Source organism: Vigna umbellata, chromosome 1 (assembly GCF_029865625.1).
Source record: "Vigna umbellata cultivar VRB3 chromosome 1, Vumbellata_1.0, whole genome shotgun sequence".
Lineage (NCBI taxonomy): Eukaryota > Viridiplantae > Streptophyta > Magnoliopsida > Fabales > Fabaceae > Vigna > Vigna umbellata.
Window position 1 is genome coordinate 4,987,925 of NC_142165.1, and position 22,250 is coordinate 5,010,174.

Consider the following 22,250-nt stretch of genomic DNA (forward strand, 5'->3'; position numbering starts at 1 on the left):
TTTTGTTCACTGGCCGAAAAAACCCATTCCCAATTACCCTTGAGGCATGAAAACCCTTAATGGCCAAAACCTTTCTTCTTCCTCAAACCACGCCACTTCAGTAATGAAACATACCCCAAAACCACAAGCACCAGGCAAAAAAAAGTAGGACCAGTTGGCAACACAAAGACCGAACAAAATTCTCTTACCACGATTCTTACTACCCTAAGTGGAATTAGAAGAAATAGGAGTTGAGGAAGAAGGAGAAAGTGGAGGAGGGTGTGGAGGAGGGGGTGGTGCTGGTGACGGAAAAGGTGAAGTTGGTGGAGAGAGAAAAAAAAGGGGTGGTTGACGGAGGGGGTGTTTCATTAGCCCTCAGCTTTGACGATGATGGTGGGCTTCCTAGTAGATTGCTTCACAATTCGAATTCGCGATTCTGGTTTGCTTATGGGAGCAGAATGACGGCGGCGTGAACTAGTTTCACCTGGTACCGCGGTCGTTGTTCTGGTTTTTAATTCGTAAGGTTTGAGAGGTAAGGATGGAGGCGAAGGAGACAAACTCAAGGTGCTCCAGTGACAGCGGCGCCTGATGGCGCGACGAAGGTTGATGAACGAACCTGATTTGGGGGTTCTCTCTACTTCGAAGGCGTGCTGGATCTGAACCGCAAGAGACGCAATTTTGCAGAGGTGCTTCGGCGGCGTCAATGGCTGCCATGGGGTTCGTTGTTTTCTCATTGCAGGTTGTGCGATGACGATGGAGGACAATCCCGGCGACGATGCGACGGGGGAGCAGTAGCGTTGTGGCGATTTTGGTTGTGAGCAACAACGCTGATGGAAATTCTCGCCGGCGATGGCGGTGGTGGAAATCCAGCCGCAAGAACGGTGCATTGCAGGTGAGAGAGAGGGAGAAAAGGTTAGAAAGTGTAAGAAAAAAAAATTGTGTCAGTCTACCGTTAACCACATCAGCTGGTTTTTAACACCTAGTTTTTGAGGACTAAAATCAAAGTTTATCTAAGGAGAAAGACTAAAATGTACCTTACGAAAGAGGGACTAAAACCAAAACCGCTTGATAGTATTGGGACTAAAAACATATTTAACCCTATTTTTCATAAAAAAATAAGTATCCAACCTTAATTACAGACTAATTTTCTTTAGCAAAAAATATTGAAATAAATTTTATTTATGATGCATTATAAATATTCTTTTGACGTCTTTCACTTTTTTTTTAATCTCGTCTTAACATATTTTTTATACTTTCTATTTGGTTAATTGAAGTGATAGTTCTTAACTTTTTTTATATGAAAGAAATATCTTTTGAAAATAGAATCTAAACAGACAAAGCGTGAATTATCTTAAACCCTTTAAGATAAATTAAAGTAAAAATATGATCAAACATTTCAAGAATTATATTTTTTTAAAATATTATTGTTTGAAAATTATACTTTAATTTTTATCTAATTTTAACCCATCCGAATTTTACTTTAAGGTATTATGTCAAATTAATAAATATAATGATCATGGGTATTGATTTAAACAATTTATTTTTATATTTTTCCTTGAATTTTAAAAGTTTATTTCCTTTTTAACCTTTTTAAAGTGTCATCAATAATAACAAGCATATCTCAATCGGGCCATTATTTATTTTACTTATTTTTATTTCTTACATGTATTTTTTATTTCTATATTTAAATTTCAAAATATTAATACCGTGGTGGTAAAGTTGCTAAATCATTTTGCTTTGTGGTATATATTCGTAATTTATGTCTAAAGTCATCTTTATATTTGAGATCAAAAGCAATTATATTTGCAACAAATCAGTTAGTTATTTAAGTAAAATCTATTTGAACTCATTTATGTTAACAATACTTAATGTTGTTCGTTTAGGGCGCATTAATGCTTTGTTCACTTCAATGGATTTGGGGAGAGTCATTGAGAAGATTTGAAAGTAAATTTTGTTGTTGTTTATTTGACTGAATTTGGAGGTAAGTGAGAGTAGATTTGGAAGTAAAATTTTTTAATCTGTCACATCAATCAAATCCTATACTAATTCTCACAAACTTTACTTCCAAATCCACGCTTATCTCTAAATCCACTCAAATAAACAACAACAAAATTTACCTCTCAAATCCCTTCAATCATTTTTCTTCAAATCCATTTCAAGTGAACAAAGCCTAAAATAATTTAAAACGTACTATAGTAAAAAATACTTGTCACGTAAGAGAGAAAAACTCATTAGCAAAATTATTTGGTGTTTTAACCACTTAAAAATATAATATCTTGCAAAAAAAAAATGTTAATTCAACTCATCAAGTTATTTTGATAAGGATAAGTTAGTTGACATTTAAATTAAGAAGTATAATGCATTGCGTCTAAAGAAGAAAAAACAATTAGTTTGAACTTAATTAATAAACTATTTGTTCAAAACAAAATAATAATTATACTTTTTGAATTTTGATTTTTCTAATTATTGTTATTAAGATTTTTTATTGAAATTATGAATATTATTAATCATAATAATTGGATTTAAACATTTCTCTAAATATTTAATTAATCATTTGGAATCACCCATGTTATGGGATATGTGTATTTCTATTTAATATTCGAGAAAACTGAACCTGCATTTACACTTTTTCTTGTAAACTTACATGCTGCTAACTTGCACAGCTTGTTTCATATTGTCATTCCTATTGACATTTAAACTATTTCGAGATTGATATGTAAATTTCGAATTTAAAAAGATATGTATTAATGAATCATAGAATTTTTTAACTCACATAAATTGTCATTCTCTTTTTCAAAAATTTACATATGATTTTCAATTATTTTTCTTATTTCTGTCAATAATAAAATTGTTTTTGTCATTATCATGTGTTAAGTGATAACATTTCCGGCAAGATTGAAATTTCTTTTTTTGTTTTACTTTGGTCTTCAATAATTTTCTACATTTGGTTTTTGTTTCTCAATAATTTTTTCCAATTAGGTCCCTACAATTCTTATTTTTGTTTTAGGCTTTATCATTTATTAACATATTCTAGGGGATGAGTTGGCTTCTAAGTGACCATTTCAGCAGATGTAAACTTTGGCAAACTTTCACCGATAAATAATATCAAGAAATGTGTTTATCCAAACACATCATTATGAAATAAATTAAGCAATGCTAGTACATTACTGTTGTTAATGCTGAATAACTAACAGCTTGTTTGCCTTTTGTGTTACATACCCAAAACTACATTAAAAGAAACAAAAAAACGCAGAAGCAAAATTGTTAGCTTCGATGGGAATGGGATCTAACTTGTGCTGATAGATTATCAATCAAACACTTACGAAGACTACATTTACTTGACTTTTGAGAACAAAAACACAGGTCAAATACAACAGAACGATACTAGCATAATAGTCGATCCAAATGTGTCCAATTTCACTAAATAAATACATTGATTGCTGAATCAAATTTCAGTACAGATATTTTGTTTGACCAGTCTCTGGTTCTCTCTGGTTGGATCTGTATTCTAAATGTGGATGCTTCCTCCAAATCTATATCTATATTTTCATACATACTGGCTACGTTCCAAATGAATGGTGAGAATGAAGATAGGTGAAATAAAAGTATTATCCAATAGGGATAAATGACAAATCATTCATGAGTTGCCCAGTTCAATAACAATGAAAATGTTTCTGGGGATAGGATCTAGCACGGTTTAAATAAAACATTGCTTCCTATAAAGAACAATATCCCATTTGTTCCCCTTATTAGTCAATGGATGAACCGATGTTATGAGAAAAATAAATGTGTATGAGTGAGACAGAAAGATCATCAAAGACACATTAATCAAAACCATTTTTTCTCCTTGCAGTTTCATTTGGGTCAATGACACTACTTTCTTCCACTTAAAAATATTACAAACATAGCCACGATTAGAGCATGATCAATAGTCCCCGGAAAGATTGTTAGACGAAATTTTCCCCTACTGACAAATATTTGGTGGAGCTTGTACATCAGGCTACTCTGCACAAAAGTGTAATGAACAAGTAAACCTGAATCAGTTGTTTTGATACCTTGGATTGTATGAAATTTCAACACGGTAAACTTGTAAATCAGGCTCCTCTGTCGTAATATACAATTCTCAGCTTTAAACTATCATTATACTCATATCAAATCATGCCGGTAGTTTTAATTCATACACTGAATAATTCTGCTACATCACCTCCATATCTTCAATCTTCCGAGGTATAATGTATCTAATGCAACATTATTTGGAATCTACCTACTAGGATCAAGGAGTTTGTTTGTATGATGGGCATAGATTCAAACACCATTCCACCGCTGTATAATAAAAGAAAATGTATTGTTTGGATTCTGAATAGAGTGTTTCTTGGGTTCCCAAACATAATTTCAATTATACATGGACGGATGGTAACTATTTGTCTATGAGTAACAAATAATTTACGACATAAGTATAGCATGAATTTAGTACCTGTGCAACCAAGTCAGCATCTTTATAGATGCAGCATGATCTCTGAAAAGGTGAACCCTTCACTTTCCAATCACAAACTTCATCATTGGATCTTCCACTCTCAAAAAGTACCTCTAACTCAACTCTAGTAAATGTTTTGAGGGTCCTCTGCACTCTAAACACCAGCTCCCTATTCCCATCACTGTCTCCCTTATAGCACTTCCAAGACCCATTCTATCAAATGAAAAAGAAAAATCAATTTTTTAAGAAAAGGAAAACTTTATTTATTTCATTAAGAAAGATAAATTAAGATAAGGGAAACAGACATGATAGCTGTAGATGGAGAAGAGGGTATGGCCTGAGGCATCCAGCAATACTTTCTTGTCCTTGGGAAGGGGCGATGAGTTAGGATTGGGTGGGTGGCGGTTCACCCTGAAGACTACGTTATCAGACTCATCTGCAAATGCTAGAACACCACGAGGGACTCCGGCATGCTTTTTGGAACCGAACAGATCAATTGGGATCTCCCAGTTCCCTGAACCTGGATATGATGACTCTGAGGTTCCCAATTCCATTTTTCCTTGTTTATTTGCACAAAAATTATTAAAAGAAAAATTAAAATTAAGGAAAGGAAAGACCTTTCAGGAGACGCATCTAACTCAGCAAGTAGCACCACTACAATCCAAGAGAACAAAAAAACATGTATCTCTATTTTCACTCTAAACATGCTTATATTCAATATTCGTGATCTGTGATGAACTAATTGATATAAAGGGGACGGCATCAAAAGTGGTATATAGAATACATAATTAATTGCATTTAAGTATGCTACACATTTTCGTGAACAAGCACAGAAGTTAATCCAAAATTACCTCAGTGGAGGAATCCTTCCTGCCTTTAACTGAACCACAATCTCACTATCAGCATCCCGCAAATGATAAAACAACACAACATTGAGACATTAAAATCTGATCACAGAGCAAAATTGGCAATCTATTCCAAGCTGCAAGCACGCCTCATGGTACATTACTCATGGAATGGAAAACATTTGTTACTTCAAACTCAGTTTACTAGAAGAAAGACATGTAACCAGCAGCAGTTCCATTAAGTTTAAGACGTTCTTTAGTCACAAACTTCGAAGTATTTTTCAGATTTTTTTTAGATCATCCTTACAGGAAAGAAGTTACACATTCCCCGTTAAAAAAAAAAACAAACACTTCCAACTGGTACTACCCAAACAGAGCCTAATTCCAAAATGTTAATAAAGAACTCGAAAAAAAAAATTGGACCTCCCAATACGATATGATAATTTTAAATTATAAATAAAATAAAATTGAGCTGAAATTGAAGTTTCTGTGAGCATACCAATATCCAGTAAAAGGGGGGGGAATACATACAAACGCAGACAGGGGAGAGAGTCTTGTGATGACAGAGAGGTGGATCAGACTAAAACTACAGACAAAAACACGGAACCCAATGGCGGAGATTGCGAGACTCGGGACGATGATTTCTCAATTTAGGGATTGGTTTAGAACGCCGAGCAATGAAGAAAGCGTGTTTATATGTTTATTTCTTTTACAAGTTGGGTTTGGAAGATTCTGCTGAACAGTAATATGCAGTTCTGCAAGTACATTTTCAGACTTTTATTCGTTGTGGAAAGGTGAATTGAATCGGTTTCTATGAATGTGTAAAAATATGTATGTTTCATAATCATAGATTTTATCGAGTCTTAATCTGATTTTTGACATTTTATTATATTATATTATTTTAAACAACATTTTCTCACTTTTATTCTAATATAATAGTTTTATAATATTCGCATTGTAATTAAAGCTTTATTTAAGCGTTAGTTAAAAAATTCTAATTAAAATGTTTAACCTTTTATTAATTCTATTTCGAGTCCTGCAATGTAGATGTTTTCTATATATTATGTGAGGCATTAGTTTCGATAATCGCGACTAAAATACGGATAATTATTATATGTGAATATTTATTATTTGTGAATAAGAGGATATTTTAATATTCGTTTCTATACGACTCCGATGTGGGTATTATATTTTTTAAAATTAAATTTTTTTATTACTCTTAAAAGGGGAAATTTTAATAACAATGAATCAATGAATTAGAATTCCTTTCCATTACTTTTTTTTAAAAGAAAAAAAAATAGAATCTCAAACTCTCTCTTAACGGAGGACTCTTTTCTTTTTCCTTTTGGTTCAGCTCGCGCAGGGAGTAGGCTCAATTCCCTCTTCCTCTCTCTCTTTGGTTCTTATTGGGGTTTTATTTTGATTTGGGATTTGAAATTAGGGTTTTATTTGTTTTTTAATTTTGGGGGTTTCTTTTGTACGTTTTGATTCGCGTTTTGGGAGTTCGTTTCTTGATTTCTTCCATATTGATTGGTGACGCGATTTTGGGGTTATGATTCGAATGAGTGTTTTGAGTTTTTTTGGATTTTAGTTCATTGATGTAGATTGGATATTTGAAGACCCTGATGGTTATCGCGATTTGGAGATTTCTGTGATTACGTTCGTTTTCAGAATTTGGGTTTAGGGTTCCTGTTCGCGTTCTCTTGGAAATTCTTTATCTCTTTTTTTCATACATTGATAGGTATTTGTGGGTTAATCTTGTGACTAAATTCTTTATCTCCTTTTTCATACATTGATAGATATTTGTGGGTTAATCTTGTGACTAGATTGAGACTTCGGTTACTAGGTGTTTTGTTGTTCAATATTTGTTTTCTTTAACTTATTTAAAAATTATATTGTGTCTTTTTTTAATATGTAACAAATATATTAAATTGTTCTTTTTAACTTGTAGTTTAATTTAAACCTTATTTAAAAATTCAAAAAATATATTTTTTAAATATTTGTGGGTTGAAAACGGGTATCCAACGGATATCCGCGGGTTGAAAAAAATCCACGAATTTTTTTTATGCGGATATCCAGCGGGTAGCGGGTTGAATTGCGGGTACGATTTTTACATGCGAGTCGAGTTGCGGATAAACACTATCCGTGCCCGACCCGACCCATTACAATCCCTAGTTCCAACCAATCTAAGTGTATGACATAATTTAGAGAATCATTATATTATATATAATTATTCTATTATTATCATTATTATTATTACATCTTTTTGTTATATTTTAATAAAATAATTTTATTTTTTAATAAATAAAATGTAATTTCTTTATTTACTAGAATAAGTAATTGAATCATTTTTCTCATTTTCAAACTAATTAAATAACTTTTCTCCTTAAACATAATTACTGCATATTTTTTAGCATTATCTTTATAAATATATGTATATTAAATTATATTACTTTAGTATTTTGTAATATCATTTATACAAAATTATATATATTTTTTTAATCTGTATTTTTTTAATGTAATAAAAATTATGAATACACATAAATAAAAGTACATGTATTTTTGCTATTAATAATGTATAAATGTCCATCAAATGTTGTCTTCCTAGCCTTATGGACGGTAAAAGCAAAGATTAGAGGGTGTTGCTCCCTCCACCACCGTACCTTTCTCCCTTCACCTCCCCAATTTTTTTTAATTCCAATTATATCCTCAAATTAAAATTTTTTATCTATACTATTTTAATTTATTTCAAACCTAGTTCTCCTACTTTATTCCCTGCACTCAATCTTTCCATCTCTCAATTCCGTTTAACAATTTGTCTTCAGTTTTACTCTACAACTCCATTTGTCTTCTTCGTTTCACTTCTCCTCATCTGTTTCTTTCTTCTTCATTTTCCTTACATTATTAAAATACATTAAAAATATATTCAAAAATAATAAATCAAAACATTTAAATTAAATTATTAAAATATTTCTAAAATAAAGAATAAACTAATAAAACAAACCCTAAAATTAAAAACGTAGGTGACATCCTTCAACGGATGTCAACATCCGTTTAAGGAAAAAACGGATGTCAACATCCGTTTAAGGAAAAAACGGATTCGTTTTTTCCTTAAACGGATGTTGACATCCGTTTTTTCCTTAAACGGATGTTGACATCCGTTTTTTCCTTAAACGGATGTTGACATCCGTTGAAGGATGTTGACATCCGTTGAAGGATGTTGACATCCGTTGAAGGATGTTGACATCCGTTGAAGGATGTTGACATCCGTTGAAGGATTTTGACATCCGTTGAAGGATGTCACCTCTGTTTAAAGGTTACGTTTTTTATTTTAGGGTTTTATTTGAAGGTTTATTTGAATACGCACCTTGAGGAAGTAACACACGCACTGCACCACTCCACACATTGCATCACGAGAGCGACACTACACCACGAGAGGGAGACTGCTTGATAATTCTTTCCACCACCATCAACCTTTACAACTTGTAGTATCTCACACCGACAAAAGAAAGAGAGGAAGAAATATAATGTTAAAGTAAAAGAAAAATATTTTACTCATATGCGAAGGACTGGAATAAGTTATTAGTGGAATAGGTTGTGAATGGGTAAAATTAAAAAATAACCCTAAAAAAAAATTTACTTAGGGGCAAAATAGTAAATGGGAGGTGGAGGGAGAAAGGTGTGGTGGTGGAGGGAGCAACACCCAAGATTAGAAACTAAAGACTACATGACAGGAACATAAATGGTTATGCGTTTTTTGCACATAGAGAAGAATATTAAACATTTTATTTTTATTTCTTTTCATCTATTTTCTCTTACTTTAGTTGACTCTCATGTTAGATCTTAGACCCTTTTTCACAATGAGAACTCTTTGTACTCTCTTCAAAACTATCATTAAAAGCAATAGAGTTATAACTTGGTTGTATGTATGTTAGCAACAATCTAATCAATTTTATTGCAAAGAAACGGCATAAATTAGGGAAGAAGAGTCATTACTGTAATTGTTAATATTATGAGATTCAAATTTAAATTCATCCGTTAAAAAAATTAAAAAAAATTCAATGTAGAATTTTTTTTATTTTCTTTTATCTAATGTTTATTTAATCCTTTATTGTGTTAATTTGTATGACTGTATAAGATTCAGTACTTAAGTCGGAAAAGTCCACGTTAATTAGTTAATAACATTTTGATGTTGCGTGGGATTGTCAGACCTCATTAAAACACACCCAAAACCTCTCTGCGCGGACGTTAGGTGTCAAGAAATTAGGATTTCTGAAATCAGATAGTGGAAGGCAGGTGTCGGCAGAAGAGAGGACGCTCGTTTGGACGTAGGAAGAAAATGATTGTTTCTGAAACTTTCGTCCCACTCTCCTCTGCATGCACCCTCCTTCCCAAACTCTGAACTTTCCATTTCTCCTCCTTCTCTCTAAAAACTCTCCCTTCTTTCTACCAAAACTCACCTTTTCTCCTCTCCGATCACCGTTCAGGCACCGTAGGAGCACTCCTGGCGTCCCAAGCTTCAATTTGAACCGAACAGTTTCGAGTTCTGAAACTGGTAAGTTTCCTTCCCCTTAGTCGTTCGTTCTTGTGAACATGCAAACCAAGTTCTGGTTGCATGAGTCCTTAGTTTAATTCTGAACCCTTTTGGTCCGTTGTTTGATTTTGGTTCGAAGAGTAGTTGAGCGTTGAGGGTAGAAGGAATCGTAGTTCGGCGAACTGAGTTCAGCCTGTAAGACGTTCGTTCACACTAGAGGTAAGGGAAGCTTATCTAATTTAATTGTATGTTGTTTGTACGTTCGTTGATAATGAATGCATGTTGCTGAGTGGTTGAATGTATATAAAGTGAGAATGCTGATATGCTTGTTTACATGGAACATGATTATTTACGATGATATAAATGGTATGAAAATTGATTACAATATGAATTTATAAAGTTATGAAATTATGTATTAAGACATGAGTTGAAGATAAATGAGATCTGAATATGAAATTTTTACTATGTTAAAGTACGTTCGTTACTGAACCGTCATTGACCGTTCGGTTTTTCTGGTGAACATAGTTAAAATGGGATTCTTTCATTTGGAGAGAATCCTAGTGTAGGACGAGCGCCCTCGTGTGGTAATACTATGCTTGAGCGTTCGGCCAAGCATATTTGTGCCTGAGTCTACTGTGATAAACTCAATATATATATATATATATATATATATATATATATATATATATATATATATATGTAATTGTATATTATTGTTGTTCGTAAACACCACTTCAATAGTATCTTAATATATCTATCAAGCCTTTTATTAGAAGTTTATTAGTGTTCGGTCTTACACCTAGCGCTCATACTGAGTAGTGTTCGGTCTTATACCAAGCGCTCGTACTCATTTCTTGTATAATCAATCTTGGTGAAATAGCGTTCGTCCAACTTCAGTAGTATTTTCCTTTACCATGTTCGGTCATTTACTGACATTGGATTTCTGTATGTGAATTACTCTAAATATGGTTCGTTAACGTCTTGACGTGTCTACATTCATTGGATTCGGCCTAGAGCCTCCATACTCGATTTATTCTTTGAGTATTGGTTTGAACTCACGAGAGTCAGTTCATTCAACTGATTTACGTAGTGAATAACGTTCGTCATATAAAATATGATAGTACTCGGTTTATTCCTAAACCTAATCGTAACTCTCTCGGTCTTATTCTGATTTGGAACGGGCGACTTCTTGGTCTCGTCCACAGTGTTCATCCTCGTTCTTAGTGAGGACTGAACGTTCGGTATTTGATGGTCTTAACATTGATGATAAAGATGAAAGTAAAATGATGGATAATAAATGATGAAGAGTATATGAGATGGAGGAAACGTTGTGATTTTTGAACGAGCGTTCCGGGGAGGAACGACTCATGGATGACTATTGAAATTATAAAGTATGAATGTGGTAATGCTTAACTGGCGGTTCATCCTGATGTTCCGTGAGTACTCGTCCTCACGTAGAGGAGGGTAGGTCATGTGTGGGAACGGCAGGAGGTCCTGTCCTTAGGGGTACTTTGGACGGAACGGACTAACCTCGGGTGGCAGCTGATGAGAGTATTCCAGTTACTACATCACCCGGGTGCACGAACGTCGTAGCTACACATAATTCATACCGTTCGGACAGTCAGTCTAGTAGTAGGCCTTGTTTGAATCGTATGTTGAAATGCACTTGATGTGTTTGAATATGATAAATGTATGTTATTACTTGAATTAAATTACATAAGCTTACCTTGCATTTTTCCTGTATTGTCTGGTTTTGTACGTCCGTCCTTGTTGTTGCAATGATCATCCGTGTGGATGTGAGCAGAAGGAGACGAGCTGTTGGAAGAGGCGCTGGAAGAAGAGAATTTGGTTGAAATAGAGGTGAAAACCGAACAGTAGGACGTTCGGCTAGTAGTTGGTTATGTGGTAAGGTGTTCGATCATCTTTTCCTTTAAGTTTTGTATGACCGTTCGGTGTTGATTTTGTAAATCGTTCGGTCAAATATTGCTTATCTTGTGCAGTTAAGTTGTAGTTCTTGTAAGGCCGTTCGGCCATAGCAGTACGCTCTTTTAATATTAAAAACTGATCTGTGTTATTATTAATCGTAATTATTCTATTATATGATTCATTGCTATATTTTTGAGATGTTAGAGGGATTCTAAAATTATGGAAATTAATTCGTTATCGTGAACTTTTGAAGTCGATTTTTTGAGTAGATATTAATGCATCTTATTTTAAATTTTACTTGCTTAACACTAACTTTAACTTAGGTGACACTAAATAAAATCAATTTTAATATTAATTAAATATTCATTCGTTTGGCGAAATAATGTCTTCATGTTCTATAAAATAAAGTGCAAAAAAAATATACTGGATAAAAAAGATTAGTATAAATGAAAATGATGAATGTGGAAGAAAGATATGACTTTCAACAAGACAACAAGAGAATAATATAGATGGAAGAGAAGTTTATAGATGAAAAAGATAAATATGGAGAAAAAAAATGAAAATGAATGAATGTGGAGGAAATAGATAAGTATACAAATATTTATATATAGAAAGTGAAAGAAAAAAAATTGTTATCTGTAAATTCGAATTCATTAAGAATAACTGATAGTTTTTTTTTTTCATGAAGACACAAATTCATAATAAAATAAATTAAAATTCACTTAGTTGATACTAAAATTAAAGAATATCTTTTACATATGTTACGTCTGTTCATATTCTAGATGTAATTTTTTTTGGTTGAATAGCAGCCGTAAATTTATATATGTGAGTGTTATAACATAGGCAAGTTTTTGTGGTTTTTCTAAAAATTAAATTTGTTTTGGCAGAAAACCAAAATATGAATAACAGAAGTTATTCATAACAAAAATAATTAACTATATTTTCTCTATCATCTAAAATTATATTTTTTATGAATTTTTATATCTAAACTAATATATATATATATATATATATATATATATATAAATATATATATATATATGCATGTAAAAAGTTTAACAAAGTCTAAACCCAAAATCATATAACTCACATTAAAAATGTAAAGACCCAGAAAATAGAATAATAGAGTAGATAGAGATATTAAGGTAACTAAACTGAAATTCTAATGTTGAAATACACCAACAGTATAAATAAGAATTTCTAAACACTCAGTTTATTATCTTAAAACTGTTTATCTCTCTAGAACCACTATTTTCTAATCTTTCTCACCCTTCTCTTTAGATTTCTTCACCCATAGTTCATTTGTTTAGCAATTAGGGAGCACTTGAGTGATCCTGACATCGCAAGTTTCCTAATCCCCCTATCAATTTCGTGTTTAGAGCGGGTAAGTGTCGTTCCTTAAATTCTCATGAATTTCTGGTACATGCAAGAAAGCTTTACTGATTGCATGTGTTTAACAATATTCTATTCCCCTTTCTAAATTCATTTTGGTGCTATGGTTGATCTCCTTTCATAAATCGGTGGTCCATAGGTGTTCTTAGAATTTCCTGGAAGAGTAAGCAAATTCCTGAAGGTTGTGGAAGTTGTCCGGTTCGGTTAGAGGTAAGGGAAGCTAGTTAATTTAATTGGTTGATGTGTTGTGGAATTGTACTGTTGTATAATGCTGTTTGGAAGTTTGCTTGGGTATGTAATTGAGTGATTGTGTGAATTGTATAGTTGTATGAGATAATATAACCTATGACCTTGTTGAACTATTCTGCTTTGAGTTGCTGGTACTGTTTTTGAGTGTGTTTAAGGAAGTAGAGTAGCAAAATTGGGGAATTGAGATAAGGTGTGGAATTGGTTGATGGGGAGAGTCTGAATCAGTTGTTTAGGACTTGTTAATGTCCCTAAGTCACTCAAACTGTGCCAAAAACCAGCAGAATTGAATTTGAGTCCTTAGGTTGATGATTATGCAGTTTTGGATCGTGAATCTGGTAGCAGATCCTTTTGAAAATGTTTATAAAGGTTTAAACACTCTTGGAACAATGTAAATCGGTATATGATTCAGGTATGGGGAATTAGATGTTGGGAAAAATATTCAGTTTTGGTAAAGTTAGGAGTTGTTCATAATTCTACAGATATTTTTGCAGAATTATGCAGAATGTGGAACATGCGTTGTTGACCGTTCGACCGTGCGCTGTTGACCGCTCGGTCGTGTTCAGGTATTCAGTCATTAACTGGGTTCAGACTCTTTAGAGTCTTACCAGTTCATGATCGTTCGGTATTAGGTGTGGGTGGTCTTTCTCTTGTGTTCGGTCTTAACTAAGTTGTATTTTTGTGGAGTATTCAGTTAATGACCAAATGGTCTTGTACTAGTACTCGGTTCGTATTGATGTTCGGTCCTAACTGCGTTCAACCTCATAGAGGCCTTACCTGTTAATGACCGTTCGATCATGCTTTAGTGTTCGGTCCTAATAGAGTTTTCTGTCTAAGTCCAGAGTGTTCGGCTTTAGGTGGGCACTTTGTCTTGGTAGTGCTCGGACTTGTATTAGTGTTTGGTCTTTCCCTGGTGATTGATCCTTAATAGTGTTCGGTCATTTTCTCAGCCTTACCTAGTATGGACCGTTCGGTCATGTTTTGTGGATAGTGAAAGACCGTTCGATCTTACACTAGGTGTTCGGTCTAAGTTCTTAATATTCAGTCTAAGCTCTAAGTGTTCGGTTGTTCTAATGTTTGACCCTCAAACTTCGGCTCATGTTTGAGCCTTACTCTTCAAATTGACTGTTCGGTCATATTTATAAGTGGTAGTCGTTACTGTTCGGTTCTATACTGGGGTGGTATTGGTTTTACTGTTCGGTTTGATTTTACTTAAATGTGTTATGGATGAGGAAGTATGATGGTATTGAAGTATGTTATGATATGTGTAATATGGATATGAAAGAGTATTCCAAGGAGAAATATCTCGTGGATGGTTATTGAACTTTAAAGTATGAATATGGATATGCTAAGCTGGCGTTCATCTTGAAATTCTATGAGTATCATTCTCACATAGAGAGAGATATTTCATTTGTGAAAATAGCAGGAGGTCCTACCACCTCAAGGTGCCGAGGTAGGTATTATGGGATTAACCTTGGGTAGTAGCTTGATTGGTGTCAACTGTTACACTACCACAAGTCATAGTGTTTGGTCTATATATGTATTATGATGTTCATTTTGTATATGATTGCTTGTATTTGGTGTTGGCATGAAGTAGCGTTCAGTATTGTATTGTTTGAACTTGTATGAAATATTTAAATGTGTTTTATAATTAAATTATATTAGCTTACCCTTATTTCCTATCTTGTCATGTTGTCCGTTCAATATTCTTCCTTGCGATGATCACCCTGTGGGTGTGAGCAGATGGAGAGGAGTTTTCACCGGAGCAATCGCTGGAAAAAGAGGATCCATCTAAGTAGGTATAAGACCGTTCGGTCTTGTACATAGGTTTGTACCAGCATAGGAATTTTGTAAAGCTTTAAATTTCCTAGTGATTTTAGGATAATTGTAAGATAATTTTTCCTACAGTTATTGTTCTATCTTGTTATTATATGATGTCTCATTAATGTAGTTTCATACTATAATTTTTGGGATGTTACGAAAAACATATAAAAAAGACATTCATAAACCATTATAACCGAGTTCTCCAAAATAGACTAGCTATAAATATATGAAACAAACCTCGACATAAAAAAAATAATTGAAGATAAAAATGTTTTCTAAATAAATACACGTGAGAAATGCAAAAAATGTAACTGCTAATCACTAATGAAAGCCTCCAACACGCAAAAAGAGCTTCATTTTCGTTGTTGGAGTCGAGAACAAATTTCGTGTGAGGAGAAAAGTGAGTGAGAAAGCCTGCATATGTTTTTAAACAAATTTACTTCTGGTTAGTAAAAGCAAGACATATATATTGTCTATTTATTTTAAAAAATGCTATTGCACATTTTTTATATTAATTACCTTTATGTTAGTATTCACTAATGTGATGAGAATTTTTGTGTTAGTGTCACACAAAAATATTAGTCAAATATTCTAAACAATTTTTTGTCAACAGTTTCAGAGTTTAGGTTTCGTTGGTTTTCAAATCGCATTTCGTTCTCTTTGTCAAGATTTCTCTTTCTCATTACAATTTTAGAAGTTTTGTCTTTCTTAATTCGCGCAGGCAGAAGCTGTCATCCAGTCTTCTTCTTTTTGGCAAGGACAGGTTTGTTTTCATTTCTGCTTCATATTTGTGCTTCATCTTTCTCAAGCACAAAGTTTCGTTTTTCGATTTCACATTGTCCTTCTTTTTGTTCTCTTTTGCAAGCAGAGGCATAGGTTCTTCTTCTTCGTTAAGCTTGTTTTTACACTGCGCATCTAGGCACAAGTTGCTTAAATTTATTGCTCGCATTTGTCCATTTCCGGTGCAGGTTGGTCGGTGTGTTTTTTGCTTTTTCAATTTGTTTTGTAAGCATGTTTGTAGATTGCATGTGTAGAGTACATGATTATAATGTTTTCTTTGGATAAAATGATGTGTAAAAGGTTTGGGTTCGTATCGGACGTGGAAAACCGGTACGGGCTGCATCAGATGTCAGATATGCTATGTATAAAGTATCACTAAATTGGGAAAGACTGAGGTGTCAGATATGCTTGTCTGTGGAGCCGGATATGTCACTCATCAAACAAAGGAAAGCTTCATGTTGATAACAACAAAGAAGTTACATCTATTGGTTCTGATTCTTGTAAACCTGAAATAGATTTCAGAAGGTCTAACATAGTTGACGAGAGGTTCTGGCAATGAACTTGACTATGGCATTGTCGATCCTTTAGAATTTGCTCGATAATCACGAAGTTAATAGAGAAGTCAGCAGTTATTCTGAAAAATTCTCATATGGCAGAATCAGGAAACCAGGCAGTCCAGATTTTGTAAGAAAAGATGGATGTAGTATGATTCAAACTATTAGTGGTTAAAGGGGGCAGAGATTGGGTTTTCATATTGTTATTTTTTTTCTCTTCCGTTGTTTATCATTTACTATAGCTTCATAGAAAAGCATTACAAAGCACGTAAATTCTTGGTGTAAAACCTCAGAAAATGGTGCTTTAGAAGTAATGGTAGTCTAAAAATAGTGAGACTCGATTATTTTAATATTAAACGGTTTTATTATAAATAATTTTGTTATAAACGAGTTTCATTATTTTAAAACGTATCATCTTTCTAGAAACCACTTTTCTAGAGTTCTCTACCTTCTCTCTAAGAGTTCTTGATCTCAAATCATCTATTTGACGATCAGGAGGTGCCTAGACGACCACGACATCAAGGTCTTCAAATCCAACGAATCAATTTGTTGTTTAGAGCAAGTAAGTTAGAAACCCTTTTCTTTGATATTTTAGGGTTCTTGATTCGGTAAAGCTTTTCTGTTTTTGCATGGATCAAGCACTTTTTTCTTAAATTCTTGATTCGTTTGTGATTATAAAGTTGGTCTCCAATCACCAATTGGATGTTTGTAGGTTTTCTAGAAGTTCCTTGTGCTGCAAGAAATCTGTGGAGCGTTTAGAGGTTTTGGAACTGTTGAGTCGAGGTAAGGGAAGCTAGATAATTACTTTCAATTGAAGTATGTGGTGTAAGTTTCATAGTATATGAGTATTAAACTGTTTGAATGAAAATGTTGTTTGTTGTTAGTGATAATTGAGTTATTTGAGTAATATTGATGTTTTGTGTGATGATGTATGTTGTACAATTCTTTGAATTTATGTGTATGCGTGTTTGAGATGTGAAAATTGTGTTGAGGAAGTGTTTGATGCGGATTGTATGGTTGGAATAAAAAGGGTAATCTTGGTTGTAAGTTAATTGGTTCAAATTGGAGATTTTGAAAAGGAAATAGTGAGAAATGGTTGGTGTATTGTTTTGCTACAATTGGTCTTAGTTAGGAGTTGTTTTGGATCATAATTAAGTGTCAAAGTGGGAGGAAATATGTTATAAGAGGGTATGAGGTTGTGTAGACACAGTTTACATTAGTTTAGGACTTATTGTAGGAAATGAAGTAGTGAAAATGAGAATTAGGGGTTAGAGGTTCAAATGGTCAGTTGTAATAGCTTAGTTAAGTCATTTGTGACTTGTGAGAACTACTCATTTGATAAAAATTGTGACAAAAGTGGTAGATTGGGATTTGAGTCTATAAGTTGGTGTTTTGGAGGTTTTCAAGTGGAATAGAATTAGAAAACTCTTTATATTGATGTTAGTAAGGTTTAGGAACACTTGTTCAAGACTAATTAGGTGTATAACACAATCTAGGAAGGTTAGAAGTTGGAAAAATTATATCAAATTGGTCTAGGGAAGTTTGGGGTGATAATTCTGCAGTTTTCGTGTTGCAGAATTATGCAGACTCGTTGAGCGAGTGGAGTCGCTCAGTAAAAGGTCAAAAGTTTGGTTTGTTGTTTGAGGACTTTCGCTGAGTGAATGGTGTGCGTTGAGCAAATTTCAGAGGTCTGGGAGCACTGTCAGTTTTATTCGCTGAGCGAATGGATTCGCTGAGCAAATGGATTCGCTGAGCGAGTGGTGTTAGAGGTGGGTTTCTATCTGAGGACTTTAGCTTAGCGAATGGTATGCGCTGAGCGAAAATATCAAATTTTCAACTAAGTTTTTATATGTTTTCTTAAAGTGTATACAATGTATATGAATGTTTGAATGATTGGTTTCTACTACTTATTGTGGAGTATGAATTGGAATTGTAATATGAATTTTAATACATAATGTTTGATTCTTGAGGTTAAGTATGTATTGAAAATATGGTTGATGGACGTAATTCCATGAGCCTCACGGAGAGGTTACATGGTGGTGCCTTGTGTTGTGATTTAAAGTGAAAATATGTGGTTTCAAAGTAAGTTCCAAAGTGAATGCTCTCGGTGAGGTTCAAGTGTTTTAGAATGAATACATGGAGCTCAATATTGGGGGTTATCCTAACACTCTAATGATCTTTCATTCTCAAATAAAGATGATTAATACATGTGGTGAGAGTAGTATGAGGTCCTAGTGTAGGGGTTACTTGGAGGCCTATCGCGCGATAACGGATTAACCTTGTGTGTGTGGTAGGGTGAAACTCATGACAATGACTTTGCAAAGAAGTAGAGGCCACCACAAGTACACAACCCGCCATAGCTCGGTATTCATTCTAAGTTCAGACAATTGGTTTAGGTCTTTGCATGTTAAGATTTTTGGATTGGATTAAATTACATATGATTCTTAGGTGAAATGTTTTAAACTTATGATGTATTGTTTTGTATCTAGTTTACCCTTGTTTTTCTGTTGTTTGTCTTTGTATGTTGTTTTTCTTTTGCGATGATCACCTAATGGTGTGAGCTTAGGGATTCACCTTTTCAGTTGTTCCAGCTAGAGGTAGGGGAGTAGCAAATGAGTTGTTAGATATATCTACAAAAGTAGATCTCTTCTTTAAAGGAGGTTTGTTTTACCTACTTGTTCTTTTAGCATCTATGTAACGTTTCATTTTAGTAGTTTTATACTATTAAAATAGGATGTTACACTTTATGTGTTTAACTGTATTTTTTTTTCCACCTCCAATTTCGCGTTTCCAAATGCGACAACTAATTTTTTTTAGCGAATTTATTTTATATGAATTTTATGTTTAAATTTTTTGCGTTTTTAAATTTTATTTAATTATAATTTTTTTATTGTTAGTAAGATTTTATTATTTGATAGAGAAATATTTATATGTATTAATTAATTATTTATATTTTGAATAAGTTTTTTTTCTTAATGGGGTGTAGGAATGTAGGGTTTTTTAATAAATGACAAATGGGAGTGCAGAAATGCATGTATAGGAAAAAATGGGATGTAGTCAATGCTTGATATAAAAATGTCAACAAACATAAAATTAATAATAAATAACTACCTTATTAATTAAAAGTATTTTAGAAAATTAAAAGTACAATGAAAGGTTTGGAGACCAATTGAGTGATGTAGATAAAATATGGATTGGGCTAGTGGTCCATTGTGATAAAGGGGGTTCACAAGGAAAAAAAATGGAGCATGGGTGTTAAAAATATAAATTGGGTCTAAAAGAAAAAAATAAAGCTTTCTCTTTTTGAAAATTTCTTCCTGCACCATCATATTTTCTTTCTTCCTGTACTCCCATTTTTTTTTCAGATTTGTAGATATTTTATATTACACAGTCTCAAATTAAAAATACTATTTATACATTTTGGATAGAACAACATCAAGTGTAAATTTACATTAAAGATTATATAATACGTAATATAAATTTATATTTCAGATTGTACCATAAAGTAAATCTATTCTATAATATAAATTTGGAAGAAAAATTTCAAAAATGGAATAGTTTATACCGTAAATTATAAAAATGGAATAGTTGATTTAAAATTTACAAATTTAAAGTAAGTTATATGGAGTTGTGACGACAAAGTTAACTAATAATGACTTTAATTGTAAAACCGAGTTTGCTAGTCGAGCTTCTCCTTTGTGAAGTTAACGAGCTCTCCACCAAATTCTATGCCGAGCTCTCTTCACTCGGTTCTCTACATACTCCTTCGAGTTATGTAAGCTGTCCGAACAGGATTATCTGGTTGTCTTCCCATATTCATCACATTACGCGATTTTCTTATCAAGTTCATCCTACTATTAAGCAATTTTGCCAGATTTCACCACATCGAGAAAGACGCGAGAGAAGGAAAAATCTTTAGTTCCACACTCACACTACGCAGCAAAAGAAAAGAGAAAGAAAATTTTCTTTTACAATTTCAGTTTACGTATTTATTCAATAAAATATTAATAAACAAATGTATCCCAACTAAGTTATAGTTCAAAATCCACAGAAACTTTGTTTATTAACAAGCACTGATGAATTATTTTACATTACAACAAGTTTTTTTTTGTTGTAATTTTTTTTTCAGAAAAGAAAAGGCTGTTTTCTAGAAGGCAATTGAAAAAGAATCATACAAAGTGGTTCGAGCTCAAGTACACGTATGGAAGAACATTCTGGGCTTCATAAACTCAATGTCCCTTAAATGCGTAGTTGACTTAGGCATACCAGATGCCATACATAACTATGGCCAACCCATGCCACTTTCAAACCTCATTGCTTCACTACCAATCCATCCATCCAAAACCCCATTCATCCATCGCTTGATGCGAATCATGGTTCATTCTGGCTTTTTCTCTCACCAAAATGTCACCCATAATGAGTTAGAAGTGGAGTATGCGCTGACTGATGCATCCGTACTACTTCTTAAAAACCATCCCTTTAGTCTGATATCCTTCTTGAAGATCTCCCTTGATCCATTTATGACAAAGCCATGGCATCAGTTTTCTGATTGGTTCAAAAATGATGATCTTACACCCTTTGAAACTGCACACGGGATGTCGTTTTGGGATTATGCTGGCTGTGACCGGAAAGTTAATCACTTATTTCATGATGCAATGAAGAATGACGCTCGATTGATCTCTAGTTTGATGATTGAGAAGTGCAAGGGAACGTTCGCTGGATTGGAGTCATTGGTTGATGTTGGAGGAGGCACAGGGACCATGGCAAAGGCCATTGCAAAATCATTCCCAAAGATGCAATGCATTGTATTAGATCTCCCTCATGTTGTTGCTGGCTTGCAAGGTGTTGAAAACCTAAAATACGTTGGAGGGGACATGTTTGAGGCTATTCCTCCAGCTGATACCATTCTGTTGAAGGTAACACAACAAATAGTGTATATGGGTTTTGAGAGTTTCACAGAAAGGAAGAAATCAATTGGAAAGAATTGAAGATATCACCTTATTCTTACTTTATTATCAATCTTATAAGTAGTTGATAATTGCTTTCTAAATGTCTTCAGTTTTGAACTTTTATTATTTGTATATACTGAATGTGTTGGTTTGAATGAGAAAGCAGTGGATAATGCATGATTGGAGTGATGAGGAATGCATGAAGATATTGAAGAAGTGCAAGGAAGCAATCAGAAAGGAAGGTAAGAAAGGGAAGGTGATCATCATAGAGACGGTGATGGATGATGAAAAGAGAGATGATGATGATGAATTTGTAGAAACTCAACTCTTGTTTGATATTTTAATGATGGTGTTCGTCGCTGGAAAAGAGAGAAACAAGAAGGAATGGGTGAGGTTGATTTCCTCTGCTGGTTTCAGTGAGTGTAAGATAACTCCAGTCTTGGGATTAAGATATCTCATTGAGATATATCCATAGTAATTCCTTGTCTAATGTTATCGGTACTGAAAGTTTAATGTGTAAGAATAACAATTCAGTTGGAAATAGAGAAGGATAAATAATTTTAAATAATTTTGCTTAGATAAATTAGTTCTACTTCTGCTTATCAGGCAACTATTTATAATTTATAAATTTTTGAAAAGTTAACTAAAATTATATACTTTTCCCAGAAAAAAGTCATTACCCTATTTATTAATTTTACTTATGAATGACGAGAACAAAAGGATAAATGTGAATTTAAAAATGGAAAT

At 33.4% G+C, this 22,250-nt stretch overlaps 2 protein-coding genes across 6 annotated transcripts; one reads left to right on the top strand and one right to left on the bottom strand.

Annotated features, from left to right (window-relative positions):
• Nucleotides 1-3,558: 3,558 nt before the first annotated feature.
• LOC124827803 (LURP-one-like protein (DUF567)) lies at nucleotides 3,559-6,079 on the bottom strand. Of its 5 annotated transcripts, none has more exons than XM_047300972.2 (5): nucleotides 5,830-6,074; nucleotides 5,305-5,349; nucleotides 4,759-5,012; nucleotides 4,454-4,666; nucleotides 3,559-3,984 (listed from the first exon to the last, which is right to left on the bottom strand). In XM_047300972.2, the coding sequence occupies exons 3-5, from the start codon at nucleotides 5,005-5,007 to the stop codon at nucleotides 3,853-3,855; spliced, it is 594 nt and encodes a 197-aa protein (XP_047156928.1). In that variant the 5' UTR covers nucleotides 5,008-5,012; nucleotides 5,305-5,349; nucleotides 5,830-6,074; the 3' UTR covers nucleotides 3,559-3,852. The 5 variants fall into 5 exon arrangements, with proteins under 5 accessions (XP_047156928.1, XP_047156921.1, XP_087948252.1 ...); XM_047300965.2 differs by having other exon boundaries at nucleotides 5,798-6,073; XM_088092126.1 differs by having other exon boundaries at nucleotides 4,759-5,349; nucleotides 5,830-6,073.
• A 14,623-nt stretch (nucleotides 6,080-20,702) lies between these two features.
• On the top strand, nucleotides 20,703-21,978 carry LOC124827780 (putative O-methyltransferase 3). The gene is made up of 2 exons (XM_088096089.1): nucleotides 20,703-21,470; nucleotides 21,670-21,978. Exons 1-2 carry the CDS (start codon nucleotides 20,787-20,789, stop codon nucleotides 21,976-21,978), a joined length of 993 nt encoding a protein of 330 aa, XP_087952215.1. The 5' UTR covers nucleotides 20,703-20,786.
• Nucleotides 21,979-22,250: the final 272 nt, after the last annotated feature.